Source organism: Meriones unguiculatus, chromosome 14 (genome assembly GCF_030254825.1).
Source record: "Meriones unguiculatus strain TT.TT164.6M chromosome 14, Bangor_MerUng_6.1, whole genome shotgun sequence".
Taxonomy (NCBI): domain Eukaryota; kingdom Metazoa; phylum Chordata; class Mammalia; order Rodentia; family Muridae; genus Meriones; species Meriones unguiculatus.
In genome coordinates, this window is record NC_083361.1 from 38,726,298 (window position 1) to 38,746,983 (window position 20,686).

The following is a 20,686-nucleotide window of genomic DNA, read 5'->3' on the forward strand; positions in this document are numbered from 1 at the left end:
ACCTACAGACGAGGTGACACATACACACAAATACAAGTGAATAAATAAAACTTAAAAGCTTATCGTCCTTTCTCAGCAGCTCACTTTCTGTAGTGGCTTCTGCTTCCTACAGGTTCTACCGCTTTCTGAACAGTGCAGCACCTGGGGACCGAGTGTTCAGACTCATGAGATGACTGTTCTCGGTGTGTAAATGGAGGTCAGCCACGCTGCACTGTGTGTATCAGGTTCAGCATGGCTCTAGTCCCCTGGAGAAGCAGTGCGTACTGGTTAGCTGTTGAAATGTCTTCATAAGTATCATAGCAGAACCTGAGTGGGGTGGGGTGCTGTCCCCCTGCTGCACAGAGGCGGCAACAGTGTCAGCAGTGTTTGTCGCTTAGGTAGATTGTAAGGTAATGAAGTCTCCCCATGATCCTGGGATTTCTTAAGACTCACTGATTCCATCTCTGTTTGCAGGGTTATTTCTACACTTGTTAATGACAAAATGAAGATTAAATCGAAAAAAAAAATTTAACCTAAGATTTTGGCTGCATCATAGTATCATAATAAAATATTAGTGGCTTGCCTGGGATGGGAAGGCTTTGGATATATAGAAGTCCTTATCTGTACTTCATCTTTAAGGAATGACTTGTCTGCCTTATTTGATGAAAGTTTGGTTAAGCGTAACCTTTAGGTGTGCAGGGTTGTGATCATGTGAACGTAAACACTCTGAAATGGCTGTTGCATTCAAGCAGATTGGCATGCAACACGTAACCATTCTTTTGTGTGCTGAACACACTTAAGCTCTGCTGTGTTGTCCCATGTACACTGGGCATCGGCTGTAGTCACATGGTGGGTAAGGTGTTCTCAGTGTCTGTGTCTGAAGGGAAAGCTTGCAGCCCTAGGCTATGGCAACATAATTCCCTGTGCTTCTGTAAGGTCTTTGTTGTTGTTGTTTTGTTTTTCCCACATAACGTCTTAATTGATTCTCTGGGAGTTTCACATCATGTACCCCAATCATAATCCCTTCCCAGTCCTTCCATGTCAACCCCTGATTTATGACTTTCCCTCCCAAAAGAAGTAAAAAATGAAAATAGAAAACAGTAACAACAAAAAACCACAAGTCCACTTTGTATTATCTATTTACTCATTGGAGCATGGTCAAACTCTAAGTGGCCTTCCCCTTCAGTAGAACTGAGTCCTTCCCTCCCACACCTCACCAGAAGCTGCCAATTATGAAAAGCTACTCTTCACTGTCCTCATCACACTTTTTAAGAGTTCTTTTTGGTGGCATTATTATTATTTTTATTTTTAAATGGGGGGTTTGGAGGATAGGGGTCATCACAGAAGCCTTCCTTTCTATCAGCTGTGGATCTATAGTTATCCATGTCACAGCAAAAATAGCCTTGCTCTGCACAGTCAGCAGGAACATGGATCATGGGCCTCCACATGGTTTCTATCACCATGGCCTCAGGTGTAGTGCAGACCACTCACATAAGTGTGGCCTCCAGTGGCTGCATGTCCTGTACACATGGACGTGGCTCCAGGCTGCAGCACGGACCCTAGACATCCTCATGGCCTTTGGTGGTAACATGGGTCACAGACTTCAACACAGTCCCCAACCACAGTAGAACCATAGACATGTGGCCTCAGTGGCAGTACAGGCCTGAACATCACCTCATGGCCTCAGCTGGCAGGGCAGGCCCCTCACATCAATATGGCTTCTTCTTCCTGACAGCAGCATAGCCAACGGATGTGGCTTCAGGCTGCAGCACAGACCATGGACATCTTCATGGCCCTTGGTGGTGCCATGAGCCACAGACATCATCATGGCCCCCACCCGAGTTCAGCTGTGTAGTTGATGGCCTGGCTGCTGGTTCTTCTGCACCTTGTGACCCCATAAGGACTCTTAGAGTTTGCATTTGCCCATTAGTGTTGGCCTGTTTTCCTTGGCACACTGCCCTCCAGGCTCATTCTTGTTGCACCCAGCAGGATTACCAGTGAGTGTCTGCACAAGCTGCCTGCTATTCTGGGGCTAAGGAAACAGGCTGAGAGGTGCTTTGTTAGGGTCAAGAGCCTGGACTGGTTAGGCAGCTGTTGAGCTTTCACTGCACCAGTACATAACTATATGACTTTGATTTGGTTACTTAGCTTTTTTGAAATTTATTTTCCCCAGTGTCTGAAATAGGAATAACTCTTTGCATCTCAGGTTGATTTGAGAGTGAGCTGTTTTGAGATTGAGAGTGAAAGCTTAATACTAAACACTAGTTTCCTTGTGTTTGGTTCAGGGTATTCATGCATGCCTACGTTCGGTTTAGCTAGCTAATGAAAAGCAGACTATCATACTCCATGAGATCAGATCAAGGAACTTGGATAGCAAGCCTATGAAAAGTGCTTTTAATAATTTTTTTCTCGCTTGACCATCGTAGACACTTAGGCCTGTTTATTTCCAACTTGTTTGTCCCCAATGTGCTGCTATGAGGTGACCTGATAATGGTGGCCCTTTACCCTTTAGACGTAGAAGATCTTTATGAGCCGGTGTCTACTCCCTTCTCATACCCCAACGGACTCAGAGACAATACATCTGTTGTTGAGAAGTTGAAGCACATGGAGGCGCGGGCGCTGTCTGCCGAGGCAGCCCTGGCTCGAGCGCGTGAGGACCTGCAGAAGATGAAGTGAGTGCTTGCCCAGCCAGACCCCGCTCCAGGTGGAGCTTGTAGGGCAGTTCCTGGGCAGAATACCTGGGGGCTAGACGCCAGTGTTGATACTTTCTTTAAGAGTACCAAAGACACACAGCATTTAAGGGTTACTCTATGTCAGTTGCATTTTTACAGACTTGTATTTACTTCATAATTGTTCTGCGCATGTGGCTGTTCTCAGGTCCTCTTTAATATTTCTGTTTTTAATATTTCCTGCCTTTTAATTTTCTTGTTTCTAGTTGGTTTCAGCGTTTTAACTAACCTACTTTTTTCAGACATGGGAGGATTATTATTTTTTTAGGTTTTGGGAAAATACAAGGTTGAAATGTTGTTTTTAAAATAGCCAAAATGTGACAATAGTGTAGAATTTAATCAAAGAACCAGATAGATAGGGGCAGTTTTTCCTCACTGAGTTAGTGTTCTCCAGGAGCCCTTCATCTCCTGGGGAACTTGTCAGTCTAGATGTTAGTGTGGAGGTGGGCACAGGCCTTCACATGGGCATCCATAGAGCAGTAGAAAAAATACATTTGAATAAAGCATTGTATTGCTTCATATCCAGCAGGGGGCGCTGTTGGGTGCTGCAGGTAGAAAAGGATTTAAGATGCTGTGCACACTGCCCCCTTCCTCCTCCCCTCCCTCATTCTCTAGCCTTGCCTTTTCTCATGGTCCAGTAAACCTGTCTCAAGGGTGTATTTCAAATTGATTACAGACAATTTGCTCAGGACTTTGTGATGAACGTAGATGTCAGAACTTGCTCCTCTACCACTGCCATTGCAGACCTGCAGGAAGATGAGGACGGCGTCTACTTCAGCTCCTACGGGCATTATGGGATTCATGAAGAAATGCTAAAGGTTGGACAGAGCACATATGCATCAAATCTGCCAACGGGAGAACCTTACAGAATAGGTTTTTTCTTAATAGTCAAGAAGCACGTGTGCAAATGGGTGTGTGTGTGAACACACTTAGAAAACTGCTCCTCAGATGAAAAGATTACAGAGGTGTCAAGTCCCTGAAAATCCTATTTAAGTCAGTTTTCATCTTTCTAATGAAGCCACTTTTTACTAGAAATTGAACATTGGAAAAAACAGTTGCTTGATGGTTCTGATCTTCCCAGGAACATCTGCTGTGTTAAATAAGAATTAAATTATTCTTTTTTTTTTAAACATGGAAGAGAAACTTTTTTAGTTTTTAAAATAGCAATGTTGACTTGGTTTGGGCATGTAGTTATCTTGTAAAGATTAATTTAAAATAGTTCTCATACTATTCATGGCATAACTTATAACCCACAGAATTGCTGATAATATAGTAATGTTTCCTAATGTGGTCAGACCTGATATTTGTATCTGTTCAGTTTTAATAGTCAAAGTGGTAATACCCATAGAAGATAGAAATAAACTTTACCTACTGACTGTACATTTTATCACATTACAGATTACAATAGTAGGAATTTTAATTCAGCAAAACTGACTATACTTGACTAGCATAAAATAAAATAAATATTGGATTGCAAAATTTACTAAAAATTTTAAATGTTTATCTCTAGAAACTTTAGATGTTGTCTTCTCTTTTCTTAGAATTGATCAATAAAAATCCTTTTCTAAATTCTCCCTCCAAAGATTATTTTATTTAAAGGCAGCCCAAGAACCTTAAAGCAGTGTCATGCCATTATTTATGCTGTATCACAGTTGCTGTCACCTGGGTGACGGTGGCATAACATTGAGCATTGCAGACACTACATATTGTACAAGTGAGTGAATTTGTGTAGAAGAAATGGCATGCTTTGTGTTTGTGGTGGGTTGTTCTCTGTAAAGGAGCTCATCTAAGCTCTGTTGATTGTTTGAAATCTCTGTCAATGCTACCTGCTCTTTTGAGTATTTGGTGTAGCTCTTGTGTAGCCTTTCTCAGACAGGTCATGGTCATGAAAGTCCCTGTGGGTGGAAGTGTTTTCACAGCAGTGATCAGGGAAGGCTGGTTTGCATAAAAGGACTCTTGTGCTTGTATGTCAGCAACTAGAGACTGTGATGTGTGACCAATGTAAGGCCCCTGTACGTACATGGAGACTCCAGCTCAAGGGTTCCAGGGTTGTCTTTCCCTTCAGAGAATCACTCAGGCACTGTTATTAATGGTCTCTGCCTCAGTTTCCCTTCTTGTGGCACAGAATTGCTCTTGGAGATGTTGATTGGTTTGATATTAACTGAGTTAGGAGAGAGCCTGCCTTGGTTCAGGCTGTGTTTCCTGTTTTTACTAGAACAGCTCTCAGCACAAATAAACTGTTCAGTGGTATCTTGTGACAGAAAGCCTACATAATTCTGACGAGTAATTTGAGGCTGGGAAACCCCAAGTGTAAGGCTTTTATAGACTGATTAGTGACTTTCTTGTTTAGTTGTAAACATTTTAATTATAATTATAATCTTATTTCTATGGATTGGATGAATGAAGTTGTTTAAAATTTAAAGACACAGTTGACAAAGGGTGTGGGTTAAATGGACTTTAGATAACACCTGCTACTTTGGGCCTTTGAAGAAGGGGTTGTTGGCTGTAATGCAGATGTGAGCTGCATAGCATCTGCCTGTGTTTGCTGTGGCAGCTGCTCTCTAGGTGTGCAGTAGTGCTGGTTACCGTGCTGTTTTATAGCATGAGGTGTGGGGGCTTATGTTGTTCCCTTGGACCTGTAGCTGACTGGAGCTTTTGTTCCCCTTCCTAGGCACCTTGAGGTGCTTTGTGTGACATAAAACTGTAGTGTGTAGCTTCTCTGCCTGAGACTTGTCTGCAGTGGTTTGGTTTTGAGGGATAGAGCTGAGATCCTTCTGTTGCCCCCACACATGGCTCCAGGGTGTCAGAGCTCTTATTTAACTTTGTGTCTGCTTGATGGGAAAGATTTCTTCCAAGTTTTATTCTGTATTCTCATGTTAGTCTTTTTTGTTAGAGTAAATCTTTAGTACTTTTGTTTTGAGGATTTTCTTTGTTGTTTTGTTTGTTTATTTTGAGGCAGGGTCTCCTATAGCTTATGCTGGCCTCAAACTCTATGTAGCAAAAGAGGACCTTGAATCCTGACCTTCCAGCCCTTACTATCCTGGATTACAGGATCACAGGCTGCATTGCCACCCTGGCTTGGAAACAGATTTTAAGGAGAGTTTTTTAGTAGCTTTCCTACTCATGATTACGGGTTTTTCTGGCAAAGTGTCAGTTATTCAAAAAAGAGTCTGCTAGATACAGGGCTCTGTGTGTGATGAGCTTACGAACAATGCCGATGATGAGAGAGGCTCCTGGGAGAAGCATCACTCAGCCATAGTAGTGTGTGCAGACAGTAGTTGGATGCTTTTGATCAAGTTGGAGTGTGGGGATACAGGTTGATGGGTGAGAACCTTCCATGCTGCTGTACCTATGACTGACACCCACTCTGAATTGTTTTTTCAGTAAAAAATGTACAAAATGGTGTTCATTTAAAGGGGCATTTTATGTATAATTTTTCTTTATTCTTGATAATTTCATGTGTATCCAATGAAAATCCTATCCACTCCTTCCCCCCTAACTTGCCCCACACCTAGCACTAATTGGACTTAGTGGACCCCTAACCCCCTCACCTGCAAACAAAAGTGGGGGATGGGGATGAATTTTTGAGGAGGAGGCTTTGTTGGAGGGATTTTGGAAGAATTGTCCTTTTTGATAGAAGTTTCCTGTTTGTTTTGTGGTGCAATTAGAAGATGGGTCACTGTGGTATATATTAATCAGGGAAGGATACAAGGTTGCACAGGCTTAGGACAGATGTGGTTATTTGTCTGAGGTGCTTTCAGTCCTTATTTGCCTGAATCCATAAAAACGGGGCCCACAGGTAACTGAGGGTTGACTGTTTTCATTTTTTATGAAAACTAAAAATAAAACTAATTGTAAACTAGAATTTCCACTTGGTGGCAGCTGTTTTTACCATATTCAGTTTTTTTTACTGGGTGCAGAGTCCTCCCCCACCTCATCTGTAGACTGTCCGTGTCTGACTTAGGGGTGCAGCTTGGTCGCTAGCTAGCAGGAATGTGAGGATGTTGCAGGCCTGCCTGGTCACAGTTCATGAGAGACTCCAGAGTATGGAATCTGGTGATGTGTGCCAGAAGGCTCACATGATTTTCTTCTAGACCTACAGCCTTTGAGGCATCATTTCCTACTACAGACATTTCTAGAAACAAAATAGTCCTATAAACCAGATGCTTTTGTGGCTTTCTTAGAAAAATTTCCTTGGTGTAGATTCATGATCCCTGTATGTTCCTTTTTTTTTTTTCCCCATCACCTCAGGGAGCCAGGCTTTGCTTAAAGGACACCTTTACTTAGCATTTGTCATCTCTTGAGTCTGACAGTGACCACATGTGGAAAGAGAAAGGTGTGCACATTTCAAACTAATGGCTACATTTGATCTTTCACTGATACTTTTTAAATAACAGTTTTTATGTGTTGTTGCTATTTTTGTTCTTTATTGTTTTCTTTAAAAAGAAGAAAAAAATGAAATAGCTCTGTTTTCTAGGCAGAATGTTGCTGTGGAGGCTAACAATGTGTGATACAATAGGCATAGGTTCACAGAAGAATTCGTTTATTTGCTCAGACTGTATACATGGTATCTTGCTCTCTCTATCCTAGGACAAAGTACGCACAGAAAGCTACAGAGATTTCATATATCAAAATCCACACATCTTCAAAGATAAGGTGAGTGAGTGGTCCTTGAGTCAGCCATCCTATGTCGTTCCTGGACAATTGACTCAGGCTTGGCTTCCCAGGAGCCTTTGATGAACTGCTGCGTGGTGCTGAGGCTGATAACCCAGATCTAATGGGGCTGCCATTCAGGGCATCTTTTTATAAAGCTGAAAGTCATTCATTACAGGAATGGAGCCTAGCTAAATTTCACCTGTCTAATTAGTCTAAACTGTAGTTTTTGATTTATGGTGATTGTGTGTTTGGAATGTATTGATAAACCCCATGGCAAAGCATGCTTTTAATTATTATCCAATGTGTAGAATAGCAAAAAATTTATAATGTTGACTGGAGTGGAATACTGTAAAAGCTAGAATTTTTTTCTGTACAATTTAGTCCTTTGTGAATTTATGTTTTTATGGACCATCTTATTTTTTATTTTAATACTGTCTAATTTATTTAAGTTTTTATTATGTTTTATTTATTTATTTTTTATTTTTTCAATATGTGTGTTATGTATGGTGGGATGGGCATATGCCTACCACAGAGTACATGTGGTGGTTGGAGGATGGTTTTGTCCTTCCACCATATGGATTCCAGGTTGGCAGGCTTGGCAGCAAGTGCCCTTATCTACAGAGCCATCTGACTGGTCCTGTTTGTGGGTGGTGTCTACACACTGGCATGTACATGGCATGAAAGAACAGACAGAGTTCAGGGACAAGTTGCCAGAGTCAGTTTTCTCCTTCTACTGTGTGGTTCCCAGCAGTCAGTCTCAAGCTTGGTGGTGGGCACCTTTACCTGCTAAGCCGTCTTGACAGTTATGTTGATTATTTAAAAGATGGTTCATAAGCTTTGTGTGTGTAGTCTGTGTGTGTGTTTGTGTGTATCTGTCTTTCTCTCTGTGTGTGCACACATGAGCTCTTGTGCATCTGAGTGTGCCTCTTTCCTCATGTGTCTCTGTGTATGCATGGCTAATATGGAGTCTAGTGTTTGTGGAGTAGTCCTTCCTCCTAAGTTCTCACATTGTCTTCTTTCCCCTCTGGCCTTTCCCTCCCTTTGCACACTGGTGTGTTTGCTCAAAGCATCATGCTTCTGTTTGTCTTTATTAGAATTACCCCACTAATTTAAGCAGGAGCTATGGATTTTGCCTTCTGAATATCTTTGCCTGGAATTTTTCCTCCGTCATTCTTCCTTGAAGACTCTACATTGAGAGCATAGAGGTGTTTCTAGTTCTCACTATGTCTTCAAGCTCCTGTAAGTTATTTCCTGGGCTTTCTCTCTTGGAGGAGCAAAGAGTGGAGACCATTGTAGTGAGAGCCACTTCTGTTTCACACTGGGGCATATCTGGAATGGCTTTCTATTTTCTTTCAGTTTTTTTAAGATTTACTTTTTTGTGTGTACATGTGTACCTATTTGTCTGTATGTGCACCTTGTGCATGAAGGTACCTACAGATGTGATGTGCCCATGAAAATGTCACTTTATAGTTTTTAACTCAGTTATTAGCAGGTTATTTATTTATGTTTACTTTCTTCTTAACGTAATAAGCTGTGTAGCAATGAAGAGGTCCTTGTCAGTCTGGCCTTTCAGGAGCCAGGTGTGGGATCTGGGTACGTGGGGAATTGCTGTGTGCCTCACCTGCAGACTGAGTGTTCTAATCCTTCCTGATTGACATTGCTACTGTCTTAGAGGAGTCTTCTCTTACCTTTGTGACATGAATGCCATAGGAATTGAAGCAGTGAATTAGAGGTTTTATTTCTTTGCACTCTAGACTGGGCTATACTCTAGATTCTAGACTAAGAAATACTGGAAGGGTTCAAGTACTAGTTACCAGAGGATCTGTAGACTTTTGAAATAAGAATTTGTGACTGGGAATGGTTCTTACTAAGGTCATGGACCTGTTCACAGCAACTTTTGCTTCTGATTTCTTTGTTGCAGTACTGTGTTTTTGTGTGTGTATGGGCTGGGGAGATGGCTCCATGATAAAGCACTTACCACAAAAACAGGAGGACTGGAGTTCACATTCGTAGCCTCCATGTAAACACCAAGTGCTGTGGTGATTACATGTGATCCAGGTCCAGAGGCACAGATGGGTTTCCCTATTGCAAGCTGGCTAGCTACAAAAGCTGATTCATCAGGCTCTGGGTTCAAGTGATGAAGAGTGAAAGTGAGGGCATCATAAACGTAAATGCACATATGTACATACGTACACACATACACACACAGAGTCAAACATTGTATGTTTGCATTATCAACAAAACATTGCAAACTTTGTGGACTCAATTTGTGGCATTCTACTCCTGTCACTAAGAGAGCCTGCCCAAGCTAGTGTGAGCACCTCCTTGCTGCTTTGCATGGGGCAGTAGCCATTAACTTTACCAGTGTGATGAACTTTGCTTGGCATTTGTGGTTTCTCAAAGGTCACTTTAATAAAATGTTTAATCTTAAAGCACGTGTAAGGGCATGGTTTTTTAGTGGTTCAGATTATTAGATAGTCTACAGCTTCTGTCTGACAGTGGCTGTAGAGATGCAGTACTGTGCTTTTAAGTGCATTTGATAATACATAGGTCATCGTGGAACACACGGAGCGAGAGGATATCTGTCTGCTTCAACACAGGGAGGTTAATTGATGTCTTCAAAACAGAAGTGAAAAACCCAGGCTTTGTGTTCTAGTCTAGTGCTCTCAAGCCTTGTTCTCCACACTGAGCAGCAGTGTGTCAGTGGTGGAGAGGTTATTTAGAGTGGGACTTGTTAGTTATAGTATGCCTATCCACACACATACATAATATGTTTTTTCTATGTGAAATGGTCATGTAACTATTTAATGTCATTGTTTTGAGGGTCTGTGAAATGTATGTTTCTTCTGTGTTTTATTACTATGTTTTATCTTTTGTGTTAAGTAGACCTCATGCTACAATACCAGCTTCCATATCATACTTTACAATGCATAATAGAGATGTGTTTTTCATAGTATTGTTATGGGATAGGGGAGTGACCTAGTGGTTATACATGCAGCCATGAGGACCGAGTGAGTGAGTTTGGATCTCAGAACCCACATGAAGCCTGGAGACTCCCAGAAGCTCTGGACAGCCTACCAATAGTAGATAGTAGTAGATAGAGATGTTGTTCCAAATAAGGCAAAGGCGAGGACTGACACCTGAGATTGGCCTGTGACCTCTACACACATGCTGTGGCACATGCATCTTCATAAACACATGAATACACAGTTTTGTTTTTGTTTTTAAGGTGGCTGTAATTAAAAGTGGTCTTTTTCTTTCTTTCTCCTCCCTCCCAATCTCCTTTTCTTATATTGTTTCAATTCTCAAAATTCCTGTGGAGGCCATATGGTAGTTCAATTAATTTAACTTTGGGTGACATTTAATCATCCTCTCACATGCTCATAATTAATTTGTTTGGAGTCCATTGAAGAAATTCCCAGTCAGGTGCCACCTTTATGCTACTGGCTTCTATCTACAGTTGAGGTTTGTTTGTTCACTTTATTTTTTTTTTTTAAAGAGGAAATCTGGTTCCTTTATCATTTCATCAAAGATCATTGATTTATTTTGTTATTCCTACCATTTTTTCTGAGTCTGTCAAATTTTGCCTGCCTGATCACTCAGTTATCACCTAGATGTAATTAACTACTAAAGTTCAGTGGAGAGTATAATTAGCCTGTGGAAGCAGATTGACCTGTGTTAGAAGCCAGTTATATGATTCAATAGCTGTGGGGTCCTGTACCTGTTATTTTCTCTCTTTTGGAGTTTACTTTCCTAATTTGAAAAATGAAGATTAAATAGTGTGTGTGTGTGTGTGTGTGTGTGTGTGTGTATGTATGTGTATGTGTCCTTGTCTGTACAGGCGCGAAGGCCAGAAGAGAGCATCAAGTATCTTCCTGTATCAGTACTCCCCACTCCCGTCCCCCTGAGGCAGAGTCTTTCTTTGAACCTGGAATTCACATTTTATTGGTTAGGATGGAAGTCATGAAGCCCCAGAAATCTTGTTCTCACTCAGAGCTGTGGTTATAGGCATACCTGCAATACTGGGCTTGCAGGGATCTGAACTCCATTGTCATGACTCTTAACCACTGACCCGTATCTCTTCAGCCTGCAAAAACATTCTTTTTTTTTTTTTCTTTCTTTCTAATTAGTGTTTTTATTGTCTTTTAATTGAAGGTCCTTTACTGGTCCTTCTTCCATGAGTGGCCAAGATCAAGGGAAGGGGAGGGCAACCAGACGGTGCAAGGAGGGTACAAACACATTCTTAATTAAACTATGCTATGTATATCTTAAGTCTTTTTGTGCATTTTTTATAGAAATTATTCCTTATTTACATTTCTTCTCCTATTTTCCAGTGGCATTAAATAATAAATGACAAAATTTGCTGTCTTAACCGTTTTAAGTATACAGTTGAGTGATATTCAGTACAGTCAAAATACTGTGGTCCATCATACCATCCATCTTCAGAGTTGTATTCATCTTACAGTGCTGAAACTACCCATTGGTGACTCCCTACTCCTCCTCCCTTTAGCTCCTATAGGTCACTATTTTTCGTTATTGCTTTGACTATTCTAAGCACTTTGTATAAGTAGAATCATATGTTGTCCGTCTCTTCTCACACAACACAATGGTTCCAAAGACTTCACATTGGAGCATGTCTCAGAATTCCCTTTCTTTTAAAGACTGGCTAAGTGATTATAGTCATACATTTACCATTCATCAGTCTGTGGATGGTCAGGTAACTTCCACACTTATCCATTGGGGATACTCTTGCTTTTAACATGGATGTTGAGATGCCCTTTAAGAAACTGCTCTCTTTGTTTGGAAATGTGCCCAGATCTTGTGGCTATTCCTTGTTTAGTACTTGAAAAACTGTTACATAGTTTTTTCAAATGGGTTTTCTCTCTTCCATACCCAGCTATGTAACAAGGGCTCCACTTCTGGTCTTTGCTAACTCCATTGTTTATTTTCTGTCCTGTAGCCATCCTAATGGATCTGAAAGGTTCTATAGTCCAGTTGTGCATTTCCCTAATGACTGGCAGTGTGTTAAGCGTCTTTCCTTGATAAATTTTAATTGTTTAAGTATAAGAACATCTATACATTGTTTTAATATTTTAGAAATATTCATATACTATGTATCTTTGAGAGAATACAATTTAATTTTAATGCATGCTGAGTTCGGTGGCAGGTGTGCCTATAATCCTAGCACTCAGTAGGCTAAGTCAGTTTTCTCTTTTTCCTCCTCTTCCTCTTTTCTTTCTTTCTTTTCTTTTTTTTTGGGGTGGTGGTGGTGGTGGTAGTGTTGTCAAGACAGGGTTTCTTTGTGTAGCCCTGGCTGTCCTGGAACTTGCTCTGTAGACCAGGCTGGCCTCAAACTCAGAGATCAACCTGCCTTTGCCTTCCAAGTGCTACAGTTAAAGGCCTGTGCCACTCTACCCGGTTTTGTGGCAGGAGTTTTCAAGTTCCGTGCCAGGCTGACTTTCATAAAATATCTCATGTCAACCTGAGCTACCTAGCAAGACTCTGTCTCAGGAAACCCAAGGTTAGGATGTAACTCAGCAATGAGTGTTCATCTGCTCTGGGTTTGATCCCTTCTCTGGCAGAAAGAAAAAGATGAGTTCTTGACAGTGGACTCTGGGTCATAATGGGTCTTACCCAGATGGTATTGGTGCCATCTTGTCGTCGGCTTCCTCAGACACCCTTGCCAAAGCAGTCAAGCTTCTCAGGTCCATTCCAGCCTTTTATTTTTATTTTATAAATTGTATTGTAATGTGTTTTGGGAGATGGTAAGGGTTTAGGCCCCACCACAATAATGAACTTCTTTGGGAGCTTTTGCCGTTTGTGTAGCCACAACTCTATGTTTATACTACATGTTTTACTGTTTCTCTGTTTTGGCTTATTACATTTTATTTGAAACTTGACAAAATTATTTTGTTTGTGACAACATTATAATTGCATATTAAAAGAAAATTCTTAGAGGCTGCTGATGTTGCCTTATAGGAGGAAGGAGTGGGGAAGGTCTTTGGGCTTTCCCTGAGATTCCAGCCTTCCCTTCATGTATCTTCTTGCCGTTTGTGTGGTATTACTGCTCTGATCACATTGGTTTCATGGTCTGGGCAGGTTCTAGAGTATGTGGAGGAAGGAAGGTTAAGTGAAGGAGGCTCGTGCTGTGTAGCTGTGGGGAAGTCCTCATCCACCCCTGCTCTATAAGTAAGCCCCATTCATTGGCTCCAAGGTGGGCTTTTGAACTATGATTTGTCATTGGTGTCCTCAAGGAGGGGTTAGATATCATCTTTCTGTCTCTCAGGAAAAGTTCTCCCACAACAGCAGAGTCATGTTATATCTAATTCTTTAACTTTTAAAAGAATTTGTCTTGTTTCTGTTGGCAAGAGATTGGACCCAGGGCTATGTTATGTGTACATTCTCCCACTGAACTACATCCCCAGACCCCAGAACTCTGATATAATATGGATACATTGGAAAGAAGGAAGAATTGGAGCAGAAAGAAGGGAAACGATACTGTTCTATAGTTCACACATAAATACAGAGGATGCTGATTGTGCCTGTCCTATCAGCACACATTCTGAGTGTGTGTTCTGCAGTCTTACTCAGAGGAGATTGCGAGTTAATGCTGGCTCTTCCTGAGTGGACTGACCCTGTGAGGGTCACCTTGGTTATGTATCTAGATCTTTGCATAGCATACTCCTGTTAAGTCTCACACATATGGATCAGAGATATTCTCCAATCTATTTAAAATTTAAAGGGAGTATATTTCTTTTCACCTGCTCTAATATTTATTCCATTTTTTTTTTATCACATCATGGTTTGGCATTATTTTATATATTTATAAATTTATTTGTTGTTCATTCTCCAAAAAGGTTGTGTTAACTATTAAGACAAAGACTTGGAGAGCTAGGCATGGTTGTATATTCTTATAATATCAGCACTTATGAGACTGAGGCTGGAGAATTGCAAGTTCAAGGCCAGGCTGAGCAATAGTGATATCCTGTCTCAAAATCTACAAAAAAAGGGTCTTGGCTTGCTTGGTGAACCCTCACCAAGATCATACCTGGTGCTCAAGGTAGATGGGCTCTGGACTGGTACATATTTCGGACAAATTGATGCCACCATGATAATTTCAAGTGAAGTATGTTGGGTAGATTCCACTCCCCATTCATGTCCCACCCCTTTCCTCTGGTCATCTCTCCTCACATGCCATGTTCCCTTCTGCCTTTGTAACTGTTTTTAAATTGCATTGGATCTACTTGAATTCTTTTTGCTCAAATATGAAAGGCATGTTTCTGCTCAAATTCTTAACTGTTGAGCCTTGGTCAGACTCTAGCAGTAAGCAGGGCAAAAGTTTCTTTATGCTGGCCATGGATTTACTTGATTTGTACAAAGTATCTCTTAATTTAGTATTGTTGGCCTAACTGCAGAAGACCATGGTGTACTGTAACATTGTTTAAAGTAATCCATAGTATGTTGTTTCTGCACATAGAAGTTACCATATTTGATTAATAAAGTTAAACTTTTTATCAGAAGATAATCCTATCCCAGATACTCCCATGTAAGTGCAATATGAAACAGAGGACTTTTCAGTAGTAGCTATTTTATCTTCCAGGTTGTTCTGGATGTTGGGTGTGGAACTGGAATTCTCTCCATGTTCGCTGCCAAAGCCGGGGCCAAGAAAGTGATTGCAGTTGACCAGTCTGAAATCCTGTATCAGGCTATGGATATCATAAGGTAGGTTTACATTTAAGGCTTAATTTATAATTAATTTGAACTTGAAAATTTACACATTTCCAAATTTCTAGTAACTATTTAGTAAAAGATAGTCAAGATATTTGTCTTTTTGTAAAAATCTACTAGCCTAATAAAATCTTAAGTTGCGTTGAGCTAGTCATTCTGTGAGTCATCCCCACAGTTGTCATGGAATTGTTTTTATGCTGTTTTGATCCATAACTTCCTGATTATAATATAAATTCAGATACCATTATAGAATGGTATTAACACAAGACTCCACTGAGCAAATCTGTCAGTGATACTTTTCTTAGAAAAAAAGCAGTTAGATTAAAGACTGAAGTCAGAGTTTTTATTTTCTGACACCAGCCTTCTTCTTCCATTCCATTCTGGAATGGTTAGAAGCAAGCTGAAGTTGTGGTTATGTGTAGTTTTATAAAGGTTTTTGTTTCCCATGATGCACAGTTAAGGACTTCATTGTCATTCTAGGGGTTCTGTAGCAGTCATCTCAATCACTTGTGCAAACAAACTTGAAAGCCACAGTCCCAATAAAAACTGTTTAGAAAAATTAAAAGTTCATTGTTGGTAGTAAGATTATGGAGAGGCACTTTTGCCAGGAGTTCCAGTGTGAAAGACTGTGCTCCTTGAAGAAGAGACCTTATCCCTGAACCCTGGCCCACACCATCAGTAAGTTTCTTCTACACCCTTCTGCAACGGTATTCTACCTCAAGTCCAGCACAGAAACACAGACCCAGCTGACCTTGAAGTTGACCTCTGAAACCACGAGCTGAATTAAGCTCTCCTGCGGAACAGAGCTCCTCAGGGAACTGAAACCTGAGCATATATTTACAAGTGAGGGCAGGAGCAGTGGCTCAGCAGGTGAGCTACCCGTTAGCTTGATTCTGCAGAACTGGACTAGCTGTGCTTTCAGTTGAATTTTGTGTACTGTTGAAATTATAGAACAGGATAGTTTGTTCTAGTTCCTAAAAGTTTTAGAAGCATGCTTGCAAGTGCTCATGTTCACATTCATTGTATCTGAACTTCAGAGCTCAAGGACATAGTGTTAAAGGTTAGAAAAAAAAATATATTTTTTTTTCAATGCAGTTTATTCAGGAACCTTGAACAATCATCTGACCCTGGGGAAAGCCAGCCCACAGTTTAAATAGCCTCTGGGTAGCCAACCCCAGCGTGCCATGTGGGCAATGCAGATAGGTCCACATACATGGAAGCAAGCCAGATCCTCAGCCTTAGCCAAATGTGGAGTTGTTTGTGACAGAGAGCACTCACCATCGGGAAGGTGGAAGGTGGAAACCAGCTCCATCTTTAAGGCGCAGCATTACGCAGCTCTCTACAGTTCCCCCTTTTTGTTTTAGACGCATCAGGCAAGAGTAGAGGTCTGATCTCTGATATTAGAAATAAATTGGGACTTTGTACTGATGTTCATTTAGGTGTCATCCACCCAAAGAGCATCAGACCTGTCCGATACCTTTTTCTCAGAGGCGGGACCTGGGGCATCAACCCGCATGCAATCAGACATGCTCTTCTCTGGGTCGAAAGCGGCTGACCCTGAGTGCAGTGCTTAGCCTCGCATCCGGAGCATAACATTTTAGCTTCCATGCTTGGGGAGACTGTCCTGCTTCAATGGCTGTAAAGGCCTGAATGGTCATGGCTGCATTACGCTGTTGTGAGACTCTAATCTTGCATATATACCACAGGCAAACCAAGGAGACCAACACCAGAAGGCCTGCTAACGCTCCCATGCCCGCCCATTCCTTCAGATGATTCATGGCTGCAGCAATCCATGTTGATAATCCTGTGGCTAGTCCTGCATCCACTCTGGTAGAATTTACTGTGACAATGGCCACTCTCAGCTGCTCCATCGTAGTATCGAATTAGGTGTATGAGTATTTTGCCTGTATGTATGTATTTGTACTATGTGCATGCCTGGTGCCTATAGAAGCCAGAACAGAGCATTGACACCTCTGGAGCTGTAGTTAGGGACAGTTGTGAGCCACCATGTGTATGCTGGGACTTGAACCCAGGTCCTCTGGAAGAGTAGTCAGTGCTCACACCTGCTGTTATTTAATTTAAATTATGTCAGAATTTAAAATAGTTCAACTGGCTATTCTGAGGTTGCTGATACGAAAAATGTACTTACAATTTCAGACATGTTAGTGATGACAAGTAAAATTGCAAGGGAAAGGAATTTTTCTTGCTGTTATGTTTTTAACTGTGCACAGAGTAATCCTTTCAGAAATATAAACTTACCTGAGGGTAGCAAAGCTGCTACACAGTTAAATACTTCATTCACTCTCAGATCTCTGCTGGACGTATTCTGGTTCTGCCTGACTCAGTAATGACTAGCTCATCATTCAGATTTTGATGCAGCTGTAGAGTTTTCATGAGAAAGCTGATCTATGTCACTTTCACAATGTGCCACTTTGTGAATACACGGTTCAGCCCGGTGTGAAGTGGAAGGCACAGTCTTTCACTCTGCTTCCATCTAACGTATTAAACAAGGTAAGAAAAACCTAGTGAGGCAATATGGCTCAGCAGTCAAGCACTGGCCTGGCATGTATGAAGCCTGCGTTTGACGCCAGCACCACAAACAGAATAAAAAGAAAAACCAAGGGCTGATTTTGACTTGCTGTCCTGTTCATATAAGTGTCCTCTAGGCTAAGACAAGAGCTCTCTCATCTTTTCATCCCAAACACCTGTAAAGCAGATCGATTGTGTACACTTAGCAAAGGCTTTGAATAGAACTGACATGTGCTTCCTGAAATGCCAGCTCCTCCAGGTTCAGCAGGGACATGAGGAGCTCCTGTGAACACCTGTCTGGTGACTGAGTAGATTAATGAATTTTCAATATCTGTTCAAAGACAGTTAAATCGCCCTGCTAGGGCCTGGAGATCCCTAATCAGCCTAAATCTGATGATTCTTTTCGCCACTGTTTTTACTGCTGTAGATGATGAGTTGCTGTATTATTATCATGTAATTCCACAGCTACATGCAGATGGATGCCCTGGAGTGGGAGGCTTATGCAGAGTCTTGTCCTGGGCCCACCTCTAAGCTGTGTATCCCCACCCCTCTTTTATCTACAAGGTAGTATTGTTTTTAGTGGATTATGTGTCTGTGGTTAGGGAAACTGGGATGGGTTTGGGGTCTGGGATGGAGAAGGGATCCTGGTCAGGGCACCATTCTTGTAGTTGTAGTTGTGTTTCAGTCCCTGTGGTACATTCACATGGCGCATCTCTGTGCCCTCTGTGGTTTATGCTGCAAACATGGCTTTACTCAGTCTGCTGGGCACGTGAGTGCTGGGCCCTGCTTGGATTGGCCGATCTAATTCATTTTTTTTTCTTTCCTGCCAGATTACCAAAGTCTTTGTTCTGATATCCTCTTATAATACATATGCTTTTATTATTACAGTTTTAATTTACTATCATTTCAGTGGGCAACAAAAGATGAAGAAATATGTGGTTTGGGCCCACTGAATTAAAAGCTCAACAGTGCTGTAGCTATTAGAGTATTCTCACCTCTTGTCACTTCAGCTTTTGTTGACATACCTGTGTTCTTTTCTGTGAATTTGACGAGCACCTGTCCTCATCTTTAAATGTCAATCTCTTGGTTGTGATGTGCCATGATGCTCTCTACTTGTGTACTTTCCTGTGTTTTTTAAAATGTCAACTGTGACTGTGTATCTATATCACTGGACCAAAGTAGATTTCAAACTTAATCATACTCTGCTTATTCTAAAGATACATAAATAGCTCTTCATTGCCTTTAAGGAAATCTGACTCCATTAGCCTCACCTTTCAGCTCCCAGTATGATCCCCACCTCTTTCATACCGTATTCTACTAACTTTTCTCCCCCACACACTGGAAATTGAATGAACTTGGGGCCTCTTTCAGAGCCAGCTCCACCATGGAGATCCCGTGGCACCCTGTGCTGCTCACATCCTCCTTTCCCTCTGACCTTCTTCCTAAGGGTACTGGCTTTTGTCAACTCTTGTGACACCCCTCCTCCAGTATCTTAATGATAATGAGGCTGCTTCTCTGAGGACAGGAAATAAGAGGAGAGGGTTTTGCTGTACTATGGTTTTCACACTGAAACCAACCAATTCGGTGCTTATTGGGTTAGTTGAGAGAGCTCATAAAGGGCTTTGTATTACAGGGAAATATTTCCACAAATTGAAGCTTTGCTAGCTATACAGCAGATATTGCTAGAGATTGATTGATTTACAATGCTTTTAGGCTCATAGTCAGACTGGGGTGCCTTAGATGTCTAAGTTCAGTCTGTAGGTCTTTCCTGAATGGGAAGTTGGCTGGTGCTGAAAACTGTGGAGGAATCTAAATCCATATTCCTGAGAACAATGGACTTGTCTCTTTCGTATATCCTTGAATCACGTTCTTTCTACTTCCATATCTGAGCAGGCGGTTGCAGATGCTAGAAGCAAGATCATAAATGGCCCAATAGACAGCTGTTCACAAGGCAGGCCTTGTCTCCACACAGCCATTCCAAGATGTATTTGTGTGTGTGGGTGGGTGGAGTCTTGCTCCTTTAAGAACCATGAAGTGTTACAGCCTCTAGAGCCTTAGTATTTCAGCAAATAGCAAGCAGCTATAGTAATTCCCCTGAGAAACTCAAAACTGAGCAATTTTTCCTTTTTTTGTTTTTGTATGAAATACCACACAGATATAAACAAGTACCGAAGCTAAGTGAGCAATAAAATACATAAGTGTTCATAATCACAGAGGAAAATAAACGTAGTAACCATTAGCCAGGATGAGAGCCTAACTATCATTTGTTCCTCTGAATCTGCCTCATCCTCTGCCCTGCCCCAATCAGACAGACTGCATGACTGCTCAGCTACAGATATCTTACAAATGTACCTCACACATGTCTGTAGAATATAAACCTACAAGCAGAACGAGAGTCATCAGGATAGGTCCTGCTGCTGACTTCCTTGGCTGTCTTCCAAAGTGGTTATGCTAGGCTGCTTTGGCATCAGTCATATGTAACAGTTCTCATTTGAAATATCTGCAGGGTCTGTTAGTAAGTCTTTGTAGGGGCTCACATAATACCCCTTGCTTCCCCCCCCCTTTTTTTTGGTTGCTGTTTTTTTTCTAAAACTATCTAAATAGCTCCTCTGGGTGAGCTAGTTATTGCTTTGTCTGTCCTTTCTTTCCTCCCATAGATTTTTTTTTTTTTAAGCCATGGCATTACAGATTGAATGTCACTGTAGCCTCCAGAGAACCTTATAGGTGGGAAGTCCTCTTATCTCCCCCCCAACCTCCACATACCAGTAGGCCTGCTTATTGAAAGAATCCAGGCAGGAAAGCATCTGTATGATTCCCTTCATTTGAAGCTGCAGGCTAAAAATCATGTGAGTGATGGGAGAAAGAAAACTACCAGGAGTTCAAGGCCCTGTCTCAGAGAGGGGGAAAGGTGGAGATGACAGACAGACAGAATGAGCATAGGATTTTCTGAGAATGAACAATCAGTCTTTCATGTATTGTTGATTATGGTCACCCAAGTTTAAGTGTTTACACAAAATGTGCTTTTAAATGAATGCTTTAGTGTATCAATAATGCTTTGATGATGT

General features: G+C 41.4%; 1 protein-coding gene across 1 annotated transcript in view; it reads left to right on the forward strand.

Moving 5' to 3' along the window:
* Positions 1-20,686, forward strand: part of Prmt3 (protein arginine methyltransferase 3) — an 85,237-nt gene that overhangs the window by 4,884 nt on the left and 59,667 nt on the right. Inside the window, exons 6-9 of the mRNA XM_021642238.2 lie at positions 2,492-2,651; positions 3,385-3,526; positions 7,299-7,364; positions 14,965-15,086. Coding sequence (XP_021497913.1) covers positions 2,492-2,651; positions 3,385-3,526; positions 7,299-7,364; positions 14,965-15,086 — 490 coding nt within the window. The remainder of the gene's footprint in view (positions 1-2,491; positions 2,652-3,384; positions 3,527-7,298; positions 7,365-14,964; positions 15,087-20,686) is intronic.